The sequence below is a fragment of the Castanea sativa genome, chromosome 8 (assembly GCF_040712315.1).
Source record: "Castanea sativa cultivar Marrone di Chiusa Pesio chromosome 8, ASM4071231v1".
Classification (NCBI taxonomy): Eukaryota; Viridiplantae; Streptophyta; class Magnoliopsida; order Fagales; family Fagaceae; genus Castanea; species Castanea sativa.
This window is the reverse complement of record NC_134020.1, coordinates 56012383-56037582: the sequence shown is the minus strand read 5'-3', so window position 1 is coordinate 56037582 and position 25200 is coordinate 56012383. Positions and strand designations below refer to the sequence as shown.

Genomic DNA, 25200 nt, shown 5'->3' with positions numbered 1-25200 from the left:
TCTGTTTAACCACTTTAATGGATGCCAGTGTGTATTAATTTCCCCAAAGCAGGAGGTCTGAGGACCCGACATAGCTAAGGTTCTGTTTAACCACTTCAATGGATTAGAAGATATTAATATATACCTTCAAGAACTAGCCCCGCCGCAGAGCCCCTTCTTATGTGTTGCTGCCATTTCTTCTAATGGAGGCTCAGTAAACTCGGCCACCAGATTTGTGAGGACCTGACCCTTGACAAAGGTACGAGGCATATACTTGATGTCAGAAGCCCCTAGAACTGTGCCCCATTCAGTAGTCCTCCCCATATAATCCGCACTTCATCGTATAGACCTGAGCGGAAGCTAAGTTAGGAAAACAATCATGTGTGCCCCACGTAGTGACTGGCTCACATAGTAAACTAGCCATCATAATGGTTTTCCCTAATGACTTTTGCTGATGGGGGCCTGAGCCCACCATATTTAACCGTTGCACTCACTATTACACAAGCTCTTCCCACAGACGGCGCCAATTGTAAGGACACGATTTTCAAACCAAGCCCAAAATGTAAGGGGTCTTGGCCCAGTGAACCCAGTACAATAAATTTGTAGAGAGTGGGTCAAAGAGCTAAGTTTTAGTGCATGGATAACAGTTAGTATGGTTTCGGATGATGAGCCAACAAGAATTGTACCCGGCTTGTGCAAGAAAGTTTGTCCTCGGCACAATCCGAGGAGCTCTGTTCTAGTATATATTGGATGACAATGGTTACAAAAGTTATTGAGATTGCTACAGTGCTTTCTCTTCTCCTTTTTTCGTCCCCCTCTCTCTAGGATCTCTACCCTTATTTATATTACATCTCTCCCTTCATCCTTACCCTACATGTGGACTACATGTGGACAGTTGATAGTTTATGCTGACACTTGTCCCATCAGCCCCCTCTAAAAGTCTTCTAGGGTGGCTGTAAGGCTGTCATAATACTATTCAGAGGTCACTTCCTCATTAATGCGGTGATAGCAGTTTCCCCTTAAATATTTTTGAGCTCTTATCCCTCTTGTACATTCATGGTGCTCGTTGCTATCATTAGAACTTCTTGAAAGGTTATCTTTGATCATTAGGATCTATACTAGATTTGCGTTTAACTTTAGTCCGAGGAGATAGTACTCCTCGGACTCGGACTCGGACTCGGACTCGGACAACCCATGCTTCTCGGCCAAAACCACATGCTCTCGGCCAAATCCCAAAATCCATGACCCCACAAATATAACACCCTAACTTAAAGTACTGTTTGTAATTGTATTGTGCTTTAGCCTTTAAGAACACATATATTATTTTTTCAAATAAAAAAAAAACAAATATTAATATTACACATGAAAAAATAATGAATTAAATAATTGAAACAGTTGAAAACAAAATTAAGCCAAAATCCCAATTCATTAATGAAAAAATATCCAAACTCTTGAACTTCAAAAAAAAAAAAAAACGGAGTAAATAAAGATGGGCTTACATAGGAGTTTGGACTGATGGATATAAGAACATTTGTAGATCCTTATTTTTCTCTCGTATCCAATTTCATGTTTAATACCAAATTTTGCTTTTAATTAAAGAAGATAGATTACATGGAACAAAGCAGCAAACAAAAATCATAACAAATTAAATCCACCTAGAATAAAATATTGATGTCAACAACAAATAATCATGTGATAAGAAAATAAAAAATACAAATATATTGCTTGCTATATTGACATCTAAAAAAATATTAAAATGTGCCAAAACAAATATTAGAAGGTGCGATCAAATATAGAATTTTAGCCTATTTATAAAACTAGTTGATAAAAATCATACAATATATAATAAAAAGGAAACAAATACACAAAATTTATTGAATTTGATGAAAGAAAAAAAAAATTGAATAAGATGATATGAACAAAAAGAAGAAGTTTTTTTTTTTTTAGGGTAAACAAAAAAAATAAGTTTAGGTGAAACTCAAATACTTTTTTTTTTAACTTTATTATTAGGAAAAAGATGATATAAGATGCAAATTTATCCACAAAAAGGAAGAAGAAATGTAAAAAAAAAATAAATAAATAAAAAAATAATATAAAAAAAACGTATTTTTGTTTCCCGTATTTTTTTTTTAAATTCTATCTTTTTTCTTTCACGTATTTTTTATCTCTCTCTTTTATTTAAATTCTATCATATTTTTATATATAGGTAATTCTATCCTATTGATTTTAGGCTTTGTTGATAATATTTTAGATAGACTCAAATGTAGTTGTAGTTGTAAATCAGATGCTACTTTCTTTTGTTACTTGATTATTAGGAAAAAGATGAAATAAAATGCATATTTATCCAAAAAAAGGAACTTAAAAAAATTAACAAAAATGAGCGTATGTTGGTAACCAATAGTATTCAATTCTATCTTCTTCTGATTCTCAAAAAAAAAAAAATCTATCTTTTATTTTTTAAAATTCTATCTTATTTGCTCTATTTTATGTATTTTTTATTTATTGAAATTCTGTCTATTTTTTTACGTAATTCTATCCTATTCATTTTAGGCTTTGTTGATAATATTTTAGGTAGACCAACCAACTAAATTTAATCTCTTTTTGAAATTTTAGAAAATACTTATTATTGGTTTCACATTTTTTTTAAAACACTTATTGTTATTTTTTCCAAAGAAATTAATAAGAACAAATATATTGTAAAAAATAATGATTAGATGAAGAATTCGGATTGTAATCAAATTAAGATTTTTATCAACTTATAAATTTTAGGAGAAGAAAAATTGTATATATATTTTTTTTTAAATCTAAAAATTTAAAAAAATTTCTGCAATTTAGTGAAGTTACTTGGCACAACAACGACTTTTAAGCCTAACTTTTATTATATAATATATGATATGATATTTTATATATATATATATATATATATATATATTTGTTATTAAGTATTAAGATAAATGCAACCTTTGCATAAGTTTATTATTATCAATATTATTATTTAGGGGAATCACATTTTTACATGCTATAAAATCCACCCATCAAGTCAAAATTTTGTTTTAATAGTCTTATTTTTAAAATTTCACAATAATTTCTTAAATATTTTCATAATATTTTTACAACAAATTATAACTAATTAGTTATTATTAGTTCTAATTTAAACTTATCATCAAAATTAATTTTCTATTCTACCATTTATAATAACTGCTAAATAGAACCTGTTTATTAAAATTTTTTTTAAAAAAAAAAAAATCTATCTTATCGCATCCCCCAAGAGAAAAGGTCTATTACGCCTCTTTTGCTCTTACTATCTATCACCCACTTTTTTAGCTTTTTCTTATAGTAAATACTAAATACTAATAGTCATCTTCTTCAGCTCCAACCCGTCATTTCTGAATCCTTATTGTTTGTCTAGTCACACAAACAAGTAATAAGCAGCCGATCATGCCATCTTCTTCTTCAATATCTTCCCCACCCCCAATACACTACCTCCAAAACCTCCTAGACTCAACCCGCCCTTTCCTCCGTGGCGAGCTCGAATCCATCGACCAGAATTTGCCTTCACTAGTCGCCGTCTTGCGCTCTGTTGGAGCCGGTGAGTGCTGGCACAAGCATGGCAGCTTCCTTGAACACCTCGTTGACATATACAAGATTCTCAAGATTTGGAAAGCACCAAACTCCGTCTGCCTCTGTGGCCTCTTCCACTCTGCTTACTCCAATTCCTACGTCAACCTCGCCATATTTGATCCTTCAACAGGTCGTGATGTGGTTCGTGGCCATGTTGGTGATGAGGCCGAGAGGTTAATCCACTTGTTCTGTATTGTCCCAAGACAGCCTCTTATTCATGATGATCTTTTATTCCATTACTCTGATTCTGAACTCGTCGAACACCTTAAACTTTCGGAGATATCGTTGAGTAATGCAGTGCACAAGGGTTTGTTCGATGAAGAAGAGCCTTGGAGGAAGAAGCTTCAGGCTCTTCTTCCCGCTGATGGGATTACTGTGAAGCACATCAAGACCGGCCAAGATGTTCCAGTTTCTAGAAGGTTGGTCGCGGTTTTCCTTTTGATGACCATGGCGGATTTCAGTGACCAACTTTTTGGCTTTCAAGATGCTCTCTTTGAAAACTCTAACGGTCGCCTTGAGTTCTCAGGGAACAATTATACAGTTTTGTGGCCTGGTGATGGCAAGCCAGGTCTGTGGTTGAATTCTATATCGAGGATGGGGGCTCTATATCATCTGATAGTGAGAGAGGAAGAGATTTTTAAGGAAGAGAGGAAAAGGGTCGGTGCTGGAGCGGTACAAACTGATAGAGATGATGATCTTGAGCTTGTGGTGCCACCTGTTTTTGAAAACTGTAAAAGGGTTTTAGATGCAGGGGAGCAAATAGCTGCAAGGGACTTGTATTGGGAAGCTGTTTGTGATATGTCTAAGAGAGGGTTGGAGAGGGCTGAGGAGTTGCTTTTGAGGAGTATTGAGAAGAATCCTTTTGTGGGAGAGCCTCATGTGGTGTTGGGTCAGGTTTACTTGAACAAAGGGAGGTTTGAAGAGGCTGAGAGAGAGGCTGAAAGAGGATTGACTCTTATGTTGGAGTGGGGGAGTCCATGGGATAAGAGGATGTCCTGGGAAGGATGGATTGCTTGGGTAAGAAATTTGTTGATGAAGGCTAAGGAAAAGTCATGGCCACAGACTACTTGGGGCATCCTCAACTTGGGTCTTGTGAGGTAAAAATAAAAATTCCTCATTGTCTGATCTCTTCTCAAACATGGATTTGCAATCAATAAATAAACTGGAGCATAGCCTTGCTCGCTTGTGCCTGTTTGACGAAATAAATTAGTACTATACTGTTATTATGTTAAGATTTTGCTACTTCATTTTAGTTATTTTCCTTGTTTAATTTTAAGGTTTATCTTGTTGAATTGATCTGAAATTTGACTTGGGAGTTGAGGGCCTTTTATCTCCACGACACCACCCCCGACCAACCCAACAAAAATAGTTAAAAACAGCTCAGCTCACAGCACAGTGGAAACTTTAAGCAGTATTTGAGACCGATATTGATATTTGATCGACACATCTTCTATGCACAAAGCCACAATTTTTTTAAGGTTGATGCTTTTCCTCTTTGAACAATCTTCTTGGCAGTTGTCACCACGTGCTCAAAAAATAAAAATAAAAAACTTCATGTGGAGACCATCAACTAAATTAAGAGACAGCAAAGTTCTAAAAATTGTATTAAAAATTATTTTGGTTTGGTTAGGTCAAAGTTTTTTTTTTTTTTTTTGAAAACTTCAAAGAAATTTATTGGTTAAAATGATGTATCATATATAACTGTGTGTGTGTTTTTTAATAAGCATGGAACCAAATTTTTTATAATTATGTTTAGCTGTTGTCACTTTGGTTCAATACGCATATTACTGATTCAAACACCAGCAGCATCATTTTAGGTGTTATATAGTTGCAAGACGAGACCCCCCAAGGAGGATATTGAACCAAAGTATAAACATAATTATGTTGTTTGAACTTTGAACCAAAGTATTCCCTATTTTACACCAGGCCGAACTGACTTTGATGTCAAAATATTTCACCGGTCTGACCCATACAAAAGCAGGCTGATAATTGTAGCAATAAAGCATAAAGGAATTCGCATGGGCCATTAAAAAAAAACGTGTTCACTGTTCAACCTGTCCTAAATAAAGGATGTGTGGTCCATTATTTTATCAGAGCCCACACAAATAAAAATCTTCAATTTTTCTAGTATAGAATGCAAAAGTGTAATTTCAGATCAGAAAAGAAAGAACATGCGCAAAAGCTGTACTAATTTGTCTTGTTCAAACCTTGTCAAATCATTATCTGCTGACGTAGAAAGTACCTCAAATACTCCATCCCATCCCAACCTCAAGAACTGCAGAGCAAAAGCTTAAAAATGCCCCACCCCAAATTCCTGTTTTTCATCTTTTTGACTTTTCCTTTCCTTCTCTAAAACATGTCAGCCATTTTCCACATTTTTTTTTTCTTTTCTTGAGTGAGGCCAAATCCCATATCTATCCAAAGACCTATGCTAACTGGTGTGGAAATTATCATTAGAGAGCAGTGAGACTATGAGAGTCCAGTATTAGTAGGAATGAAATTGATTTTGAACTTAGTTGGGATGAATGAAATTGATTTTGAATTTATTTTTAACCATGGTAGTCTAATTTGGTTGAATTTAACTGCTATTTATTTTATGGTTGTTTCTAGTGACTTTGTTATATTTAATTTCTATAAATATTATTTTTTGTAAATGTAATCTAATTTTAGTTAGATTTTGAAAGCTTGGAGTTGTGTTAATAACACAAGAGCTATTTAGACCCCAAATTAAAAATAATTATGGCTTGGTTGATTTTACTCGCACTTAAACTAAGTGCGAAAATAAAAGTAAATGTGCTCAAAGAACCGATACTACTCTAGTGCATAAACACGAACAACAAATAATAAAAGTAAAGCACAAGAGTAAGGGAAGAGAGATGCAAACACAAAATAACACGACGATATGTTATCGAAGAGGAAACCGAAGAATTTAGCGAAAAACCTCTTCGCCGCCCTCCAAACGGTAAATCAATCCACTAGACAAAAAGTTGGGATACACAAATAGTAAGAGACCCTCCAAGCCTAATCTACCCAATGTACCTAAGCCCTCCAAGCTCCTACTCCAACAAGGCTTCTCGGAACCGTATCTCGTCTAGCTTTCTGAATCCCGCAATATGCCCAATTGCATCTGCCAAGCCTCACCAGCTTCTTTTGGTAAATCCCCAAAACTTCCCAAGCTCCAAAACACTCTCTACACTCTGAAAATATGCGGGTTGTGTTTTGGTACAAATCTCCTCTATAGGTATGACAATGGGAGAGGGAAAGAGAAGATGCTACAATGATTTCTCACTAAGTATAGATAGCTCTCTCTCTAAAAGATGGGTGTAGGTGTTGTAGAAAACCTATCTAGGGTTTTTCTCTCTGAATGACCTCCTTTTACTTTTGTGGTTAATGATTGTATATATAGTATGGGTGAAGAGTAAGAAAGTCACACTTAAAAATCCTCCAGGTAGAGAGTTTCGCAAGTATCTTGAGGGAATGTCTTACCTGCGAAATACTCGCGAAATTGACAGTCTGGTATAACTCTTCAGCTTTCAGTCATGTGCTTCTCACATGCCTTTTTCACAGGAACCCTTCTCGCGAACTTCTCGCGAGCTAATCGCGAAATGCACTGATCTTCAATTAAGTTTGAGTCTTCATCAACTTAATATTAAACCCAATACAATAAAATCCCACAAAAATACAAGGAAACAAATTAAAGCAAATACAATACTTTTTGTCATGGAATAAAGCTAACATAAAACATAATTGCAAATCACAACTTTACAGATTTAATGTTTTTTTTTTCTAAAACTAACGTAGGAAGACATGTATATATGTATATATGTCATACTTTGTATTTTTCTTGAATTGCAAATCAATATGATAATATCACCTCGACCCCCTAACCAAAAATTTCTGGTTACGCCCCTCGATAAAGAATTCGATGTTCATTGTCTATATTATGTGTATACCTATCCATTCAAATTTGATCACAACTCAGGTATGGATGTTTCGGTCTCCATAAAAATTATGTGGGACAGACATCGATCATTTTTTTTTAATCTTTCTTAATAGCCAATATTAATGCAAAAGAAGAAAAGCATATTCTAAGTACATTCTTTCTTGATTAATTGAATCAAAGGACCGGGATACAAGCTAAAATTAAGAGACAGCAAAGTTGTAAAAATTGTATTCAAAATTATTTTGGTTTGGTTGGGTCAAAGATTTTTTTTTTTTTTGATAACTTCAAAGAAATTTATTGGTTAAAATGATGTATCATATATATATATATATATGTGTGTGTGTGTGTGTGTAAGCATGGAGCCAAATTTTTTATAATTATGTTTAGCTGTTGTTACTTTGGTTCAATATGCATATCACTGATTCAAACACCAGCAGCATCATTTTAGGTGTTATATAGTTGCAAGACGAGACCCCCAAGGAGGATATTGAACCAAAGTATAAACATAATTGTGTTGTTTGAACTTTGAACCAAAGTATTCCCTATTTTACACTAGGCCAAACTATTGAAAAATTTGGTTTTGTATCTCATATAAAACACACAGCAGAAGCAACAAACATGAATCTATTTCATTCATAATTGATAACATGCACTATGCAAATTTCAGAATTTAAGAATAAGATAGTGTACCTTGCTGTGGAGAAATTCAAAACAAAGATTATAAGCACTCTCACTTGAATTGATATTTATGATATGGTCTCATATTTGATTTCAAAATTAAGAAATAAAACTCTCTTTAAAAATAAATAATTTAGGATACATGGTACAAAATTGGACTTCAATTGTAGAATCTAATTGGATTTTCTTTAAACTTTACCTATTAATATATATATATATATATGACTTTTAAGTTTGAATTTTTTTTTTAGTTATACAAACAAAAAAAAAATCTCATAAAAATAAAATCATTCAAACTCTCTCTTCTTCTAATTTTATATATAGTGTTAGATATATGATTATGTTTTTTATGATTTATTTATATTGAACTCCTTATTTTCTACACTAAATTAACTCATTTGGCATAAAAATTAAAAAATTTCAATTAGATGGAACATATATATATGACTTATAAACTTGAATTGTTTTTAGTTCCAAAAAAAAAAAAGGCTCATAAGTATAAGATCATTCAAAAATTATGTTTTTTTTTAATGGTTTACTTATATTGGACTCCTCTTTTTTACACTAAATTAATTTATTTAGTGCAAAAATTAAAAGACTTAGATTAAATAGGACACATGTCGCAAAATTAAACTCTAATTAAAATTTAATTTTTATATTAAACTAACTCACTTGGCACAAAAATTTAAAAATTTAGATTAGATAAGACACGTGATACAAAATTAGACTCTAATTAAATTTTAATTTAAAATTTAATTGAATTTTCTCTTATACGTAGTCAGTTTGTTGCAAAGAATTTCTTTTTCTTTTTTTTTTCTTTTTTTTGAGAACGGTTGCAAAGAATTTCAAATGGCCTAAATAAAGGACGTGTGGCCCATTATTTTATCAGTGCCCGCACAAATAAAAATCTTCAAAATTTTTTTTTTTTTGAAAGGAAAAATCTTCAATTTTTATAGTATAGAATGCAAAAGTGTAATTTAGTAACAACAGATCAGAAAAGAAAGAATATGCGCAAAAGCTGTACTAATTTGTCTTCTTCCAACCTTGTCAAAATCATGAGTATTAGCTGACGTAGAAAGTACCTCAAATACTCCAGCCCAACTTCAAGAACTGTAGAGCAAAAGCATAAACAGATGAAGAATACGATGTTCATTGTCTATACTATGTGTATACATATTCATTCCAATTTGATCACAACTCAGGTACGGATGTTTCGGTCTCCATAAAAATGATGTGAGACAGACATCCATCATTTTTTTTTTAACCTTTCTTTAAAGAAAATAAAAAATAAAAAATTCTTTCTTGATAGCCAATATTAATGCAAAAGAACAAAACCTATCTCTCACCACATTCTTTCTTGATTAATTGAATAGAAGGACCGGGATATAAGCAACCTAAGGATTTTGTTAACTTGTGCCTTAAAAGTACACAATAATTTTTATTTTTGAAAAAATTTTATTGAAAATTAAAAAAGTATTGACAGCTTTTTCAATTCCTGAAAAAATATTTTCAAAAATAAATAGTTTAATGTGTGCTCTAATCGGACCCTTATTTAAATAAAAATTTTCTTTATGGATCAGATGAATAATAATTTGCCTAATAATGATTTGCTTATTGCCTCCACACCACAACTATTGAATTTTCTAAAAGTAATGTTTTCAAACAATCTTGTTGTCACCACATCAAAATACTGCTCAAAAACAGCTTCATTTTTTTTTTATGAACTCAAAAACAGCTTCATGTTTCAATCAATCTCATGCCTCAAACATGTCGATCTTCCCTTTTATAATGTGTTCAACATGTGATTGTAAGACTTGCATACTGTCTCAAGAATTGTGCATATATTTGATTATGAGATAATTATTAGTGTCAAGCATACTTCAACTCTTCCTCAAGTAGTACCACACTACCACCTAAATCTTGCAAGAGATAAAAATCATATTGGAAGCCATTTTGGTTTAAGAAAAAAAAATCAATATAAAAAAATAATTTTGGTATACCGTTTTAGGATTATCATTGGTTTTATTTTATATGCATTTTATGAGTGTGCAGTTTTGTGAACATGAAATCAAAATTTTTATAATTATAAATATTATTATTTCCTTTTATATTATTTTACTTATAAAAAAGTATTCATTATTAGTGCTAAACTAGTACACTTTCTGTTTCTCAAAAAAAAAAAAAAATCTAATACACTTTCTAACCCACAGAAAAGTGGGCTGGTAATTGTAACAAGTAGTCATTGTCTAGATAACAGATAGTGGACTTCAAATGGGCCTTAAAAGAACAGTACATTTGCTTCACATATATGTGGGAGAGTCTAGCTGATAGTTGCAACTTGCAAAGCACTCAATATAATGGGCCCATTAGTTTCCCGGAAGCAGCTTGGGCTTCCCTCCCCTGACTCAAAACAATGTCAACCATGGTGGAGGCAGGGGTGTCATGGCCCTGGGCTATTTAAAATTTACCCTCGTACCTCTTATATATGCACCACTCAAAACAAATTTCTTTATCGGAAACAAATTTTGACAAATTTACTATTTGATTACATCTTCTATATTCTTATACTCTCCTAAAAAAATTACGAGTCCTCCACCGATTGAGTGTGCCTCTAGGAGAACATGACGACTTCGATCGATAGGGTGAGCTTAAAGCGACAAGGAAAAACTAATAGCTAAGAAAATGTTTAAATATAAGTGAATTTTAGAAGATTAAAAAGTAAAACTTAAGTACAACGCAGGAGATTACATTTTCAATTAAATTTAAATACATATCTGTGTTTGAATTTAATTATTTATAGAAAAGATACATTATTCATGCTTTATTGATTCATCCAGACAAACTTGTGTTTGCAGTTGCACCTTCGCATCAAATCATCACGCTCGTCTGACCTGTAGGGACGTAAGGCCATTGACTAATGACAATGACAATCAAACAATATTATGGGCCAATATAGGCATTTGGTCCATGGCACCTCCACTCATTTGGTAGATATACTTCCATATATGGCTTGATGGCCGACATTTTAACAAAGCAACACATCTTTAAAGCATCTATCAAAAAAGAGAAAAGAAAAAAAAAACATTATCTTTCTAGCTGCTTCTTCAGACTTCTTACTCATAATTTATAGCTTCTTCTTCTTCTTCAACCCATTTCAGAACCTTTTGAAGGAAAAAATCAAACCAAACCAATCATGCCATCTTCGCTGTCTTCTCCAGAAACTCAAACAACCCCTTACCTCCAAACACTTCTAGACTCTGCCCGTCCCTTCCTCCGTGGCGAGCTTGAATCTATAGACAAGAACTTACCTTCGCTTATTGCTGTCTTGCGCTCCGTTGGAGCAGGCGAGTGTTTCCACAAGCACGGTAGCTTTCTTCAACACCTTGTGGAAGTATATCGCATTCTCAAGATTTGGAAAGCACCGGATTCCGTGTGCCTCTGCGGCCTCTTCCACTCTGCTTACTCCAATTCTTACGTCAACCTCGCCATATTTGATCCTTCAACAGGCCGCGACGTGGTTCGCAGCCATGTTGGTGATGCTGCAGAGAGACTAATCCACTTGTTTTGTGTAGTGCCACGACATACTCTCATTCATGATGATCTTTTATTCCAATACTCTGATTTAGAACTTGTTGAGCACCTCAAGCAGTCAGAGGTATCGTTGAGAAATGCCAAGGAGATGGGGATTTTCAATGAAGAAGAAGATTGGAGGAAGAAACTGCAGGCTCTACTTCCTGCTAATGGGCTTACTACGAAGAATATAAAGACCGGAGAAGATGTTGTAGTTTCTAGAAACGTGATTGCAGTTTTCCTTTTGATGTCAATGGCAGATTTCAGTGACCAATATTTCAGTTATCAGGATGCTTTATTAGATAACTATGATGGACGCCTCATGTTTTCTGGGAACAACTATGCAATTTTGTGGCCCGGTGATGGCAAGCCTGGACTATGGATGAATTCCATTTCAAAGATGGGAGCCATATACAGCTTGATAATGAGAGAGGAAGAGATTTTGAAGGAAGCTCAAGAAAGGGCTTGTGGTGTTGTGGTTGAAACAGATAGGGATGAAGAAGATATTGAGCTTGTGGTACCACCTGTTTTTGAAAACTGTATAAGGGTTTTAGATGCAGGGGAGCAAGTAATTGCAAGGGACTTATATTGGGAAGCTGTTTGTGATATGTCTAAGAGAGGGTTGGAGAGGGCTGAGGAGTTACTTTTGAGTAGTATTGAGAAGAACCCTTTTGTGGGGGAGCCACACGTGGTGTTGGGTCAGGTTTATTTGAACAAAGGAAGGTTTGAAGAGGCTGAGAGAGAGGCTGAGAGAGGGCTCACCCTTATTTTAGAGTGGGGGAGTCCATGGGATAAGAGGATGACTTGGGAAGGATGGGTTTCTTGGGCTAGAGTTTTGTTGATGAAGGCAAAGGAAAAGTCATGGCCACAGACTTCTTGGGGCATCCTCAACTTGGGTCATGTGAAATAAATTGCTATTTATATTTGACTTGCCAAACAAATTAAATGTACGGCACAGCCTTGACTCGAGTAAGCAAGTTCCTAGCCATCAACCAAAGTTTACAATTTTGTGAGGGTTGGAAGCAGAGTAATATACATAATTAAATAGCAAATGAAAATTAATGGTGGTTCACCCTCGTAACTTGTAAGTCTTTCTGTTGAATAAAATTGGCAAATATTTGGGGTCAAGGAGTTGTGGTTCACTGGTTTGTACGTTGTCTATTGCCTTAGAAAAAAGAGTCTCATCATGCAGTGATGACTTATAATGAGTGGTTAACTAATATTGTAAGGGTGTCAAATATGTAATGTGATACTGGTGGTGAGTCTCTATGTTTTTCAATTGAATCTTTTCAGAGTAATATGCAGGGGATGGTTGTTATGTGAAACTGAAAACCTTTAGGTGGCGTTTGGTACGGAGTAATGTTTTAGGATTCTCAGGAATGTTTAAAGATTCTTATGTTTGGTTGCAAATTATGCTAGGTAATCAGATGACAAGGGAATCCTTAAACCCCTCTCAGTAGGAATGTGGATTCCCTTTTAAAACAGGTGGGAATCTAAATTCCCAAACTTAAAAGAAATTGTATTTTTTTATAAATTGACAATTTTAACTTTTTTTCCTTATCATTTAAGCAATAAAGATAAACTATAAAACAAATTATCAATATCTTCTCTCTTGTCTTTATCTTTTCCCGCCAAAACAACATAAACAGGATAAATAACTCTGCTAATAGTTATTTTTGTATTATTCTTGTCATTTGAAATGTTAGATCACAGTTTTAATGAATGTGTTGCTAATTGATAGTTTATATAATGTTTTTTATCTATCTATTTAGGGTAAGATATTTTTTTAAATGACTAATTAATAGTTTATATATATTTTTTCATTATTTATTTAAAGGAAATTTTGTTTTAATGGGCTTAGTACTTCACATTCAAATCTAAGGACAAAATGAGAAAAACAAATAATTCATTTAAGATCCCTGAGAATACACCAAACATTATCATCTCACATTCCTGGGAATCTCCCAATGAAACCAAACATAGGAATAGCTACATTCCTAGGAATCACATTCCTGGGAATCTAGATACTAGGAGTAATATGGATTCCCCGTACCAAACGCCACATTAGTTAACAATCATGCATATGCTTAGGAATTAATTAGAATAAAGTTTATTCTTCAAGTTCTTGAACTTTTTTTTATCCAATGACTGGGCTACAATAACAACATACAGGCGTATCCCTTCCTCACCCTTATACACCATCATTTATACGGCATAAATTGATTTCTTTCTAACTCATAGAATTGATGTTCCACTGAGTTTATATAATCTAGAAAATTAAATTTTCTAGCAGTAAGTTTAAATTATCAAATCTTAGTTTTTATCTTTCTTTTTTTTAAATGATGCTAGGGATATCACCAATTTTTTATTTATTTTATCTTTACAGTTTGATGTATTTGCTCTTTATTACATTGTGTTTAGTAACGTGTTGATCTGGGTCCACTGATAACCGTGTTCCTAGTTTTGCCTATTATTATGATGAAAGTGATTCCAATAATAAGGGGATAGTGGTGGCAGTTAAGACAACAAACAACGATTGATGTTATTTAAGATGTTTGTAATTTTATATTGCTGGTTTTGTAGAGGTTATGGTGGCCAATTGTAGCCAAGACAATAAGCCGAACAGTAGCAAAATTGCAATTGTTGAGTGAGGGTTTAATGGCAATGAAATGACATGGTTGGTGAGGGTATACCTAACATAGGTGACTTCTTCGCCTCACACAATGATTCAACTAGGGCTATATTTGGATTGGATTTGGCTTCTGTCCAATGACCAGTGCCACTCTGGACACATGTCGCCAATCCAACGTGTCCAGTGGCATTGGCCACTGGACAGAAGCTGAACCCATTTGGATTAAAGATTTAAAACTAAAGGAATTTGATAAATAATTTCAGAATATAAATTCTTAACATAAAATTTAAAGACAATAGACATATGATAGATTTAAATTTTAAGAATTTGTTCTGACAAAAACACTTGTATTATGAATTTGAAATACGATTTTATAATTAATAAATTTAATCATTTCAAATTCACTTATAAGTATGGTTTAAAAACCATTCATGATTTTCATCCATAAAAAATATAAATAAAATCTTTACACTTATTCAAACAATTTAAATAAAAAATGAATATCTTCTTTTTCCCTTGAATACTTTATATAAATAAATGAATTATTAGAATAATAATTAAATTCATTATTTTCATAACTTCTTAAACTTTTAAGATAATTAGTAATATATCATGGTATTAAAATATGTTGTTCTAAGTTTGAATATGCTCTATCTCGCACTTTAAAAAATTAAAAATCTCACATATTAGACTCCACTTATTAAGTTGAGGAGTTTGGACCAAAAAATGAGATGAAGTGTTAGAATATTTGTTAAAGAACTAAATTCACCCCACGTAATTGAGGATGAGTTTGGGCTAACTCATGAGGGAGAGTGTTACTTAAAATATTTGTTAAATGATTAAATTTCTTACTTTCTAAGGTGAAGTGTGGACCCGGAAGAGTATGATAATATTGGTTAAATGATTAATTGTGTCTTTTGAAACAATTAATAATTGATCATAAATTCTAAATCTTCCTCATCAACTCGATAAAATAGATTTTTTAATCAAAAATTTCCAATGTCATTACTCCAAAATTTCTCCTTGAAAGTTCAATTTCACGTTTAAATAGATATCTAGTAAATTTGAGATGGTAAAACTATTTTTTAAGTGTTTTGTCCTTTTTTTATTATTAATAAAAATAATTTTCATGGAGTGTCAACTATAAAATCTTTCAACTTCATGCCCAATTTCTGGAATCAAATGTCATCCACACATCAAAACTTAAATAAGAAATAGTATCTTTCATTATGCAATCACATGCTTATTGAGTTCCAAATGTACCCAACAAAAAAAAGGGGGCTTAGAATCACTTTTGAGTTAACTATTGGGCACATTGCGTACATTCATTTGAAATCGATAGTTGCTTTTTCGACACTCCCGACCGTGAATGGATTCTAAACAGACATGTAACTCTCATCATGGACAAATTTATACAACATTTCACATGATATGGTCAAGATTTTTGAACATGAATGAATGATAATCATTGTTCTTAGGTTCAGGGTTATTAACAAGTGTAGGACCCTCAAGAGTGGTGGGGGTCCTCAACTGCCATTTTGGACAATTAGGAATTTTTGGGACCCTGCCCTTGTGTCTTCAACTAAAAAGAAAAAGATCCCAAACCCAAAATCCAAATTTCCAGCTTGGCAATAAAATTATAAATAAAAATAAAAATGTTCCTCTAGGAGACATTAATAGTCGATCCACCTGACTTGGGCCAATAATCTTTCTTGCGCAATCAACGCAACCTAATCCAGAATCACTCAACAATCTTCAATAGAACCTAAAATACAAAACATGGATCGGGATGAACCCACTGGCATTGATGCTTCCAATCCATGCAACTCAAAAGCGCGTTCTGGAATTTTCTTTTTTTCTTTTCAGTTTTCATTTTTCAATCAAAAAGTGTAGAAACATTTTTATATATTTTCAATCATAATGAATAAGTTTGGCATGATTACTATTAACCCTTCCTTCACACAATGGCTTTCACTCTTTTTCAAATTATAAAAGTGGCTCTCACCTTTTCGTCGTTATATTGTTGGGTTTTGATTTTTCGCAAATACTGTAAATGAATTCAGCTACCATTTTCAGAATTTATCATTTTCAATGTTAAATGGGATTGCATTTTATTCCGAGTTTAATTTCTCATTGAACTTGGAAAGCTATGTATCGAAAATAATACATGAAAATGGCCCTTGAAAGTTCAAACACATTTCTCGTGCCATTTTACATTTTATTTTTTTATGAGTCATTTTACATTTTATTTTCAATAATTAAGACTAGAATCATGCATATGTTAAAGTATTCTTTTTAACCTCATTGTATAATAATAAATACTTTTAAAATTTCGGAATTATAACTATAGATAAAATGTGGTGTATAAAATTAGATATTTTCATTATGATAATTCTATCCCTTATCTTTAATTTTCAATTTCAATTTGTATTAACTACTTGTCAAAACACCTTTTTGTCCTTAATTTTTGTTTTTGGGAAAATTAATTTAAACTAAACAATAATGTAGTTTTGAAAACAAAAAAATGAGGCTCCTTTATTTTGGTCTAGTGTATGTGGTCTTGAGGGAAATATAAAAGTGGATTGAGATTTTTTTTTTAATGTTTGGATAAGTTTGTTTTGAAAACATGAATTAGTAGGAGAGTGTCCCTCAGAAATATTTTTGAATCACATAAAAATTCAATTCAAAAAAAAAATCCTCTTATAAATAGTATAGATTATATTTAGAGAAATAATAAGCGGTTAATATAGGTTCTAGAAAGTTTTCATACTCTTAAAATTTTTACTGATTTATTTTTCTCATTTTGATAATGGCATAATGGTCACTGCACTATTAATATAGCCATGATGCAATTAGAGCACAAAACTAGGAGGAAATCGTGTTAAATATATAGTGGGCATGTGAGCCAGAGAGTGTCTCCACGGGCTTTGCGTGAGAGTGGAGATGGAGCTGCTTTACTAGCCGATTGAATTTTGAAGCCCACATTTGGGTGTTTCCCTCCAGCTCATTAAAATTACAAAACTCAAAAAAGCACAAAAAAACTCAAACTCAAACGGCCAAATATTGGATTAGATGGCCCCACAGTTCCACCACCTCTCTGAGGCCCACACGAGTCGGCAGGAGCGGACCCACACCAAGTTGTTCATTGTAATTGTAATTGTAATTGATGGAAGAAAGAGGAGCTTAGAATGTGATTAAACATAGAATAAGACAATCTTTTCTTGTTATTAAGCAGTCATTAGTGAATAAGATTGGAGATTGCCACTTTATTTATTTATATGCTCCTATGGTATATACTGCTATTGCTAGCTACGGCCTACAAATGAAATGTCCAACTATCAGGCCATTCATTCATTCTATTTCACTATGTGACATACTGACATTAATATTTCCTTAAATTATGTCTTTTCATACTAAGCTCCAAAATAATATAGAAACGACATTTTAACCCTACCGCATAGAATATTTCAAACCTATTTAAATTCATACATATCCTATAAAATTACCTTGAAATCTTTTTGTTTAATATATAATAGCCTTAGTTTTGCTTTAAATTTTTTAGCTTTTACCTTCATCATATCACTGTGAAATTTGTTAATTAGTTGAAATTAATTCGATTTAATCAAACTTAATAGTAAAGTATTTTGTCCAATAAGTAATTGTAAATGCACAATTATACCCGGACACAAAAATAAATGTGGGCTCAGGCCCAATGAGTCTTATACAATAAGATTTGTAAAGTGTGAATTTGAGATTTAGGTTAGGGATGTTGGAAGCTTGATTAGCAGGCTAGAGTGTCGTAATCTGTGCAAATGATAAACAAATATAACAAAGAGACCTTCTCAGACGTAAGCCGATAATGATTTGTATATATATTATCTTTCTATGCCCAAGTTTACAATTCTTAGTTCTTTTTTAGTTTAGGAGCCGATCCCCCTCTCTTTCCTCTCTCGTCTCCTTATATACTTCTCCCTCTTCACTGTTCATCCACGTATCATACAAATCTTTCCCTTAGATACTTGTCCCATCCACCACCTTCACTGTTCAGTCTTTAAATAATAGCCTCTTCACTGTTCATCCACGTGTCATACAAATCTTTCCCTTAGATACTTGTCTCATCCACCACCTTCACTGTTCAGTCTTTAAATAATAGCAGGAAGGTTGAATTCTATTGTTCAGAGGTCATTTCCTCAATAATGCGGCCAGGGAGATAGATGCAGGGTCTTTAATGTGGAGGTAGCAGCCTTTTCCTTAGATATTTCTCTCACATCCTTGCGTCTAGAGGGTATTTGGATCGCCCTCTTACCCATCAGTTATTTCCAGAATTCTGCCTTTAACCCGTTTAGCAGGCCCCAAGATTATCGTTGGGCATGCCCGTGGATGCACTCCTCCTCGGACAGCTCCTCGAACCTTTACAATGCAAACAGACTTGTGGGCCTGGAAGCCATGATAAAAAACAAACTGGTACCAGTTAATCAGGCCCAAAACTCAAATGTTTATTCAGGAGCTTTCACCCCCACAGTAATGATAGTACAATATGTTAACATAAAAATATAAATAAATGGATGTATTTCCTCTTTTTTTTTTTTTTATTGGAGAATGTATTTCCTTCTTGTTTTTTACTAAGTAGTTCACTATATCTTGTTTTTCATAATTTAATGTTTGTCCAGCACCAGAGGCAAGTATCAGCAAAGGACCACACAACAGCACTATCTGAATTATGTTTTGGTACGTTTACATTAGACCATAGCAACATAGGAAGAATTCATCAAAAAAAATAGCAACATAGGAAGAAAAGTGGAACTGAAAATTACTAAAGTCAAGTAACGTTCTGCAATTTAAGACAAATGAATCTACTTTTAACCAGAGAAATCAGAAAAGCGAGCTAGCTTCCAAATTAGGAAAAAGTCCTTAATCATATATCCACTCCTGGAGGTGGGAGGAAAATATAAGGTGGCGGTTTCACCATTTAGCACAGTTGTACTGCAAATCAATCTAAACCATTCCTTTGGTCATCACACAAGTTTAATTGCCTAGTTTAAAAGGCAGAATAAACGGTTGCAAATGTTGACAATGTGATGTTAGTTTATCTTCCAACAAGTTAGCCATTGGAATTGATTAGCTTTACATGTTTGCACTTTTCAAGTTCAAGGCCTTTTCAAAGAAGATGAAGAACTAGGCAGCATTATTTAAGGTGCAGCATTGCTCTCTCCTTCACAGTTCACGCTCCCAGCCAAGCGATAAGAATTGAGGATATGGCTAAGGCGTGGAACTTGTTGAGTAGCAAAATCAAATGAGGTTGATTTCTAAAAAGAAAGTAGAATTTGAAATCTAGTGCGCTCCAACGTTCAAATGTTTTTAGGACCCTCGTGAGTGAGCCATCCAACGGTCACAAAATTCCATGTGACTGTCTTTAAATTGATTTTACCACCCACCCCCAACAAAAAAATGTATTTCCTTTCGTAAAAAAAGCATTTTTTCTTTTTGTTTCCTATAAATAAGAGGGACATTGTTCAGAGTCTCCGCAGAGCTCCAACCACATTATAATTGTCAGTCACACTTTCAGGTTTTCTACTATCTTTTTCATCATTATACCTTCCTTTCTACGTGAAGGAATAGAATAAACTCATGTCTGCTTTACAACTTTTATCACTTTTTTCATTATAGAATACAATTTTTTTCCCACTCAGTGTCTCACAGTCAGATCCCAAGTTTGAGTGTATATTTTTCAGCAATTTCCTGATCTATTCAAAGACCCACCTTCCAAAATGCAAAGCCTGAGATGGGTTTTCAGTATCTTGCTGGTACTTTCATTCTTTGATATGTTCTCAGAGTCCCTTCCTCAAACAACCTCACAATCACAAACCCCAGTTTGCTCAGAAGCAGATAGAGCAGCTCTTCTCAGCTTCAAAGCCAGAATCTTGAAGGACACCACCGATAGTCTCTCTTCATGGACAGGAAGCGACTGCTGTGACGGTGGCTGGGAGGGCGTACAATGCAATCCAGCTACAGGGAGGGTTACTGGATTGGTGTTGCAGAGACCAGATAGGGACAGTAGCGTGTACATGAAGGGCACTCTCTCACCTTCGCTGGGCAGTTTACAATTCTTGGAGGTAATGGTTATAAGTGGAATGAAACAAATTAGAGGTTCAATTCCTGAGACCTTCTCAAATCTAGCCCACCTCACCCAGCTGGTCCTGGATGACAATTACCTTGAAGGGAACGTTCCTTCAAGTTTAGGTCATTCGTCTTTACTCCAGACCCTCTCACTTGGTGGGAACCGTTTGAAGGGGCAGATTCCCCCAAACTTAGGGAATCTCAGGAATCTTCAACAATTAAATTTAGCTAGAAATTTTCTAACAGGTCCAATCCCCACCACTTTCAAAAACTTACATACTCTGCAGTCTTTGGACCTCAGCTTCAATTTGCTTTCTGGGCTAATCCCAGATTATGAAGGTCAATTCCCAAACTTTACTTTCATCGACCTATCCAATAACCAATTATCAGGGCAGATACCCATTTCCTTTTTCAACTTGGCCAATATGGAGGATTTGTCCTTGAGCCATAACCAACTCACTGGAAAAATCCCAGACCAGATAGGGGAGCTAAAATCTCTTAGACGTCTTCATTTGAGTGCTAATCGGTTTTCAGGTCATATTCCAATGTCCATTTCAGGACTACAGAACCTTTGGTACCTAAATATATCTCAGAATGGATTCTCAGATCCTTTGCCATATACCCTTAGCAGGGGCATTCCTTCTTTGTTGTCAATAGATCTGTCTTACAACAATCTCAGTTTAGGGACAGTTCCTGATTGGATCAGAAGCAAACAACTTTCAGATGTCCATCTAGCAGGTTGTAAACTAAGAGGAACCCTTCCAAGATTTACAAAACCTGATGCCCTTAACTCCATCGACCTATCTGACAATGATTTCACAGATGGGCTTCAAAGTTTCTTTGCAAACATGTCTGCTTTGCAGAATGTCAATCTCTCATACAACCACTTGAGGTCAGATCTTTCAGAAATCAGATTGCCAGATGGACTCTCTTTTATAGACCTACACTCAAATCAGCTAACTGGATCTCTCTCAAGGATTCTAAATAACCAAACAGGCAGCTTTTTGGAGGTCATAGATGTATCACGCAATCAGATTACAGGCAGCATTCCTGAATTTATTGAGGGATCGAGGTTGAAAGCACTCATTGTAGCAAGCAACAAGATTGCAGGCCAAATCCCCAGTTCAATTTCAAACCTTGTTGAACTTGAAAAGTTAGATTTTTCAAGGAACCATATTACAGGCACCATCCCTACAGGTCTAGGCTTATTGGTAAAGCTTCAATGGTTCGATCTGTCCATCAATGCGCTTACAGGAAAAATCCCAAATAGCTTGTTGGGGATTGAGAATCTAAAGCATGCAAACTTCAGAGCAAACAGATTGTGTGGAGAGATACCACAACGGAGGCCATTTAACATCTTCCCTGCAGTTGCTTATGCCCACAATCTGTGCTTATGTGGCAAGCCCCTGCCTCCTTGTAGGGGAAAGAAATAAAGGTTAGATGGGCCAGTGAGATGCTGACTCTGCTGCCCAGTGACATGCTCATACCATATGAGCATCATCATCATTCAAGAGAAAAAACAGAATAGGTTCTACTTTCTGCAACAGTCAGTCTTTCTTAGATTTGATTGTAACTATCACTTAATAGAAATAATAATTTACTATTATTTATTAGTATTAATGAAGCAAACATTGTTTCCATGTATCAGGAAACATCTCCATGTATTACAAACATTAGGTTGTTCTTTCCCATTTCAAAATAAACCTTTGTTAAAATTAGCTATACCAATAATCATAAGTCATAACCCTCACCCATTCTAGGGTATTTACTACAAACACATCAATGCATATCAAATTTATGTCATGCACATTCAATAAAATTCCAAACACGCCCCAACCATAAACGTTTTGCTCAATGAAACAGATCAATAGCCAAATCAAAGGGGCGGGGAGGAGGCATCAAAACAACTATTATCACTCATAATAGTGAGAATTAAGCCTAATCTTAAGCTAGTAACCAACATTTCAAAATTCTACAAGGAAGTTGTATATTGCTCATAAGAAATTCAACACCTAACATCTAAATCCAAAACAACCAAGTGGTAACTACATCCAATCTTTACAGGACACATTTATCAGAAAACTTTTTCCTCAAACATAAGACATTAAAATTTGAAGCAATCTGCACTACTCTCCATCAGATATTTCTTCAACTTCCTTCTCTGAACCTCCATTACCCTAAAAAATTACAAAGAAACCACAACATATCAAAAGAAAACCAAAATAAATAGCCAAAGAACCCAAATTTAAGTTAAGAACAATATAAGCACAAGTAAAAATATGTGAAAACCTGAATGAAACGACTTCACAATACACACACACACACACACACACACAGAGCTAAAAAGGAAAATAACTTACATCTTCATCTTCTTGAGCATTGTTAGCCTCCAATTTGGCCTTGCCATATTCCGCCTTCAACTCAGCAGCCTTATCCACATAAGGCTTCTTCTCCTAAAAAAACCAAAAGGGCCCAGTAAGAACAAATTCATAAAACCACATCAAAAATAACCCAGCAACATTCAAAACAAGAGCAATTTAAGAAACTCACTTCATCAGTCATAGATTTCCACTTCTCCCCACCCTCCTTTGCTACCTAAAGTTCATTGCAAGTCAAACAACAAGATTAGAATAAGCCATCCAAAGTTTAATCACCTAACAACAAATAAATAAATAAAAAGAGCAAGGGCAGTAATTAATAAATACTTGTACCTCTTTACCGCCCTTAGAATTAGGATTTTCTTCTTTGTAAGTCTTCCTGAAGTCATCCCTGACACACAAATTGAAAGCATTTCAGCACACACACACAAAAGATAATCAAAACGTGCAAGAGAGAGAGAGAGAGAGTATACATGAAGAGAAAGAAGGCAGTTTGTGGGCGCTTGGGGGCATTTGGATCCTTAGACTTCTTGTCAGTTTTTGCTTTCTTTGCCTTTGGCTCTGTTGAACTTGATTTCTTCCTGCCAAACAAAAAAAAAAAAGCAGTGTTATACCCAGAAATGATTGCATTGCATACACAGAGAAAGGGAAGAGAAGAAGAGTACCTGTCTGTAGTAGTAGTAGTAGTAGTAGGCTTCTTCTTGGGGGGGTCACTGGGCTTCTCCACAATTTGAGCCTCTGAATCCAAAAATAAGAATTAAGAAAAATTATCTTCTTCGTAAAATGGAATTAATACATTGATTAAGAAAAGAGAAAGAAACGGACCGAGATTCAATTTGATTCTAGCATCAAGGCTGCAACTGTGCATGCTAATCAGTGCCACTGGAACATCCTTCTTGCACTCTTCACTGCAAATTCCATTAATATTTCATTTCCCATTAATCAAATTCACAAGCACCATAATTATTATAATAAATAAATAAAAACATCTGTCTATTTACAGAAAAAAACGATTTACTAATTAGCAAATCAAAGATGTGGAGATAGATAGATCCACAACAAAATAATAATAGTAATTAGCATTACATACAAACACAAACCCTAAAGAGTAAGAGTAAAGAGTAAAAGAAGTAAAAAATGGTACCAACGAGCAAAAGCGCTGCCGTCTCTGGCTCTAAGGAGAGAAGTAGTAGAAGCGGAGTCCTCCGATGACGCCTCCACTCTCTTCCTCCCTTTCACTCCTCCGCCCGCCATTTCCTTCCTTCAATTCTATTTTCACACAAACACAAGGAGAGAGAGAGAGATAGAGAGAGAGTTTTGATTTTAAATTCAAGTAAGTGGAATGTATGCGTTACTTAGATCGAAACTATATATTATATTAAAAAGAGAGAGTGGAGGGAACATTTTTTAGTGCCCCGCCATTTTCAATTTTTTTTCTTTTTTTTTTCTTTTTCAGTTTTTGAGTTTTGTTTTTCACTTTCACATACCCCGCGCGCGCCTCCTCGATTTTCACACGGACAGATTTCAATCTCCACCGTCCGTCTCTGTCTCTGTCTCGGCTTTATATTTCAATTTTAGTTGGGCTCCGCAAACATACATTACATACAAAGAATCTGGGCAGGGCTCCCTCCCCAATACTTATTACACTTTCATCACTATACTATAGTATAGTATGGGCCCAATTTTGTTTCCATCAGATTGTCGTTTCATTTACAAGCTTCAGGCCCAATTTGAAGGCCTTATATAACTTGTTTTCCGACTTTTTTCTTTTTTGGCCCCAAAAGGCAAAAGCTATACTAGAGGCCAGTTCTAATTATTTTTTGCATTCATTTCTCCATCTACCATCATCAATTATTCCCCCCCGCCCCCGCCCCCGCCCCCGCCCCCGCCCCGGGCACACATTAAATGCATGTAACCTACTCCCGGCATAGTTCTTAACCAGTTGGGAAGAGGACTTAGGCCATTAGAGCAGGAATAACCTACTAAAACTAATAAAAAGCAGTGTAGTAGTCATGATGATTACCAAGATCTATACATGTTAAAAACAGTATAAATACCCCCTCCTCATTCACTTAGAGGTATGCTTACACACTCCATAACTCAAATTTTTGCTAAGTCTCCATCCCACACTCAGTAACTTGAGTTTTGGAGTGAGCACTAACTATCACTTAGCACAGTATCATGCTTTGTATTTTTTGCAAAGAACTAGATAACTCAAGTTCAAGTATCTAACTTATAGCTTCTAACCCGCACATTTATTTTTACCAAATTCCTTGCACTTA

The 25200-nt window shown here is 34.5% G+C and overlaps 4 protein-coding genes across 4 annotated transcripts; 3 read left to right on the top strand and 1 right to left on the bottom strand.

Annotated features, from left to right (window-relative positions):
* Positions 1 to 3313: 3313 nt before the first annotated feature.
* On the top strand, positions 3314 to 4832 carry LOC142608142 (uncharacterized). Its single transcript, XM_075779853.1, has one exon. It carries the CDS (start codon positions 3418 to 3420, stop codon positions 4699 to 4701), a length of 1284 nt encoding a protein of 427 aa, XP_075635968.1. The 5' UTR covers positions 3314 to 3417; the 3' UTR covers positions 4702 to 4832.
* Positions 4833 to 10984: 6152 nt separating this feature from the next.
* Positions 10985 to 12917, top strand: LOC142607857 (uncharacterized). The gene has a single exon (XM_075779506.1). It carries the CDS (start codon positions 11415 to 11417, stop codon positions 12699 to 12701), a length of 1287 nt encoding a protein of 428 aa, XP_075635621.1. The 5' UTR covers positions 10985 to 11414; the 3' UTR covers positions 12702 to 12917.
* A 7036-nt stretch (positions 12918 to 19953) lies between these two features.
* Positions 19954 to 22255, top strand: LOC142607705 (uncharacterized). The gene has a single exon (XM_075779296.1). The coding sequence runs from the start codon at positions 20192 to 20194 to the stop codon at positions 21971 to 21973; it is 1782 nt and encodes a 593-aa protein (XP_075635411.1). The 5' UTR covers positions 19954 to 20191; the 3' UTR covers positions 21974 to 22255.
* A 170-nt stretch (positions 22256 to 22425) lies between these two features.
* On the bottom strand, positions 22426 to 24344 carry LOC142607706 (high mobility group B protein 7-like). The gene is made up of 8 exons (XM_075779298.1): positions 24063 to 24344; positions 23744 to 23826; positions 23584 to 23656; positions 23392 to 23499; positions 23252 to 23309; positions 23091 to 23135; positions 22901 to 22993; positions 22426 to 22717 (listed from the first exon to the last, which is right to left on the bottom strand). The coding sequence occupies exons 1-8, from the start codon at positions 24170 to 24172 to the stop codon at positions 22667 to 22669; spliced, it is 621 nt and encodes a 206-aa protein (XP_075635413.1). The 5' UTR covers positions 24173 to 24344; the 3' UTR covers positions 22426 to 22666.
* Positions 24345 to 25200: the final 856 nt, after the last annotated feature.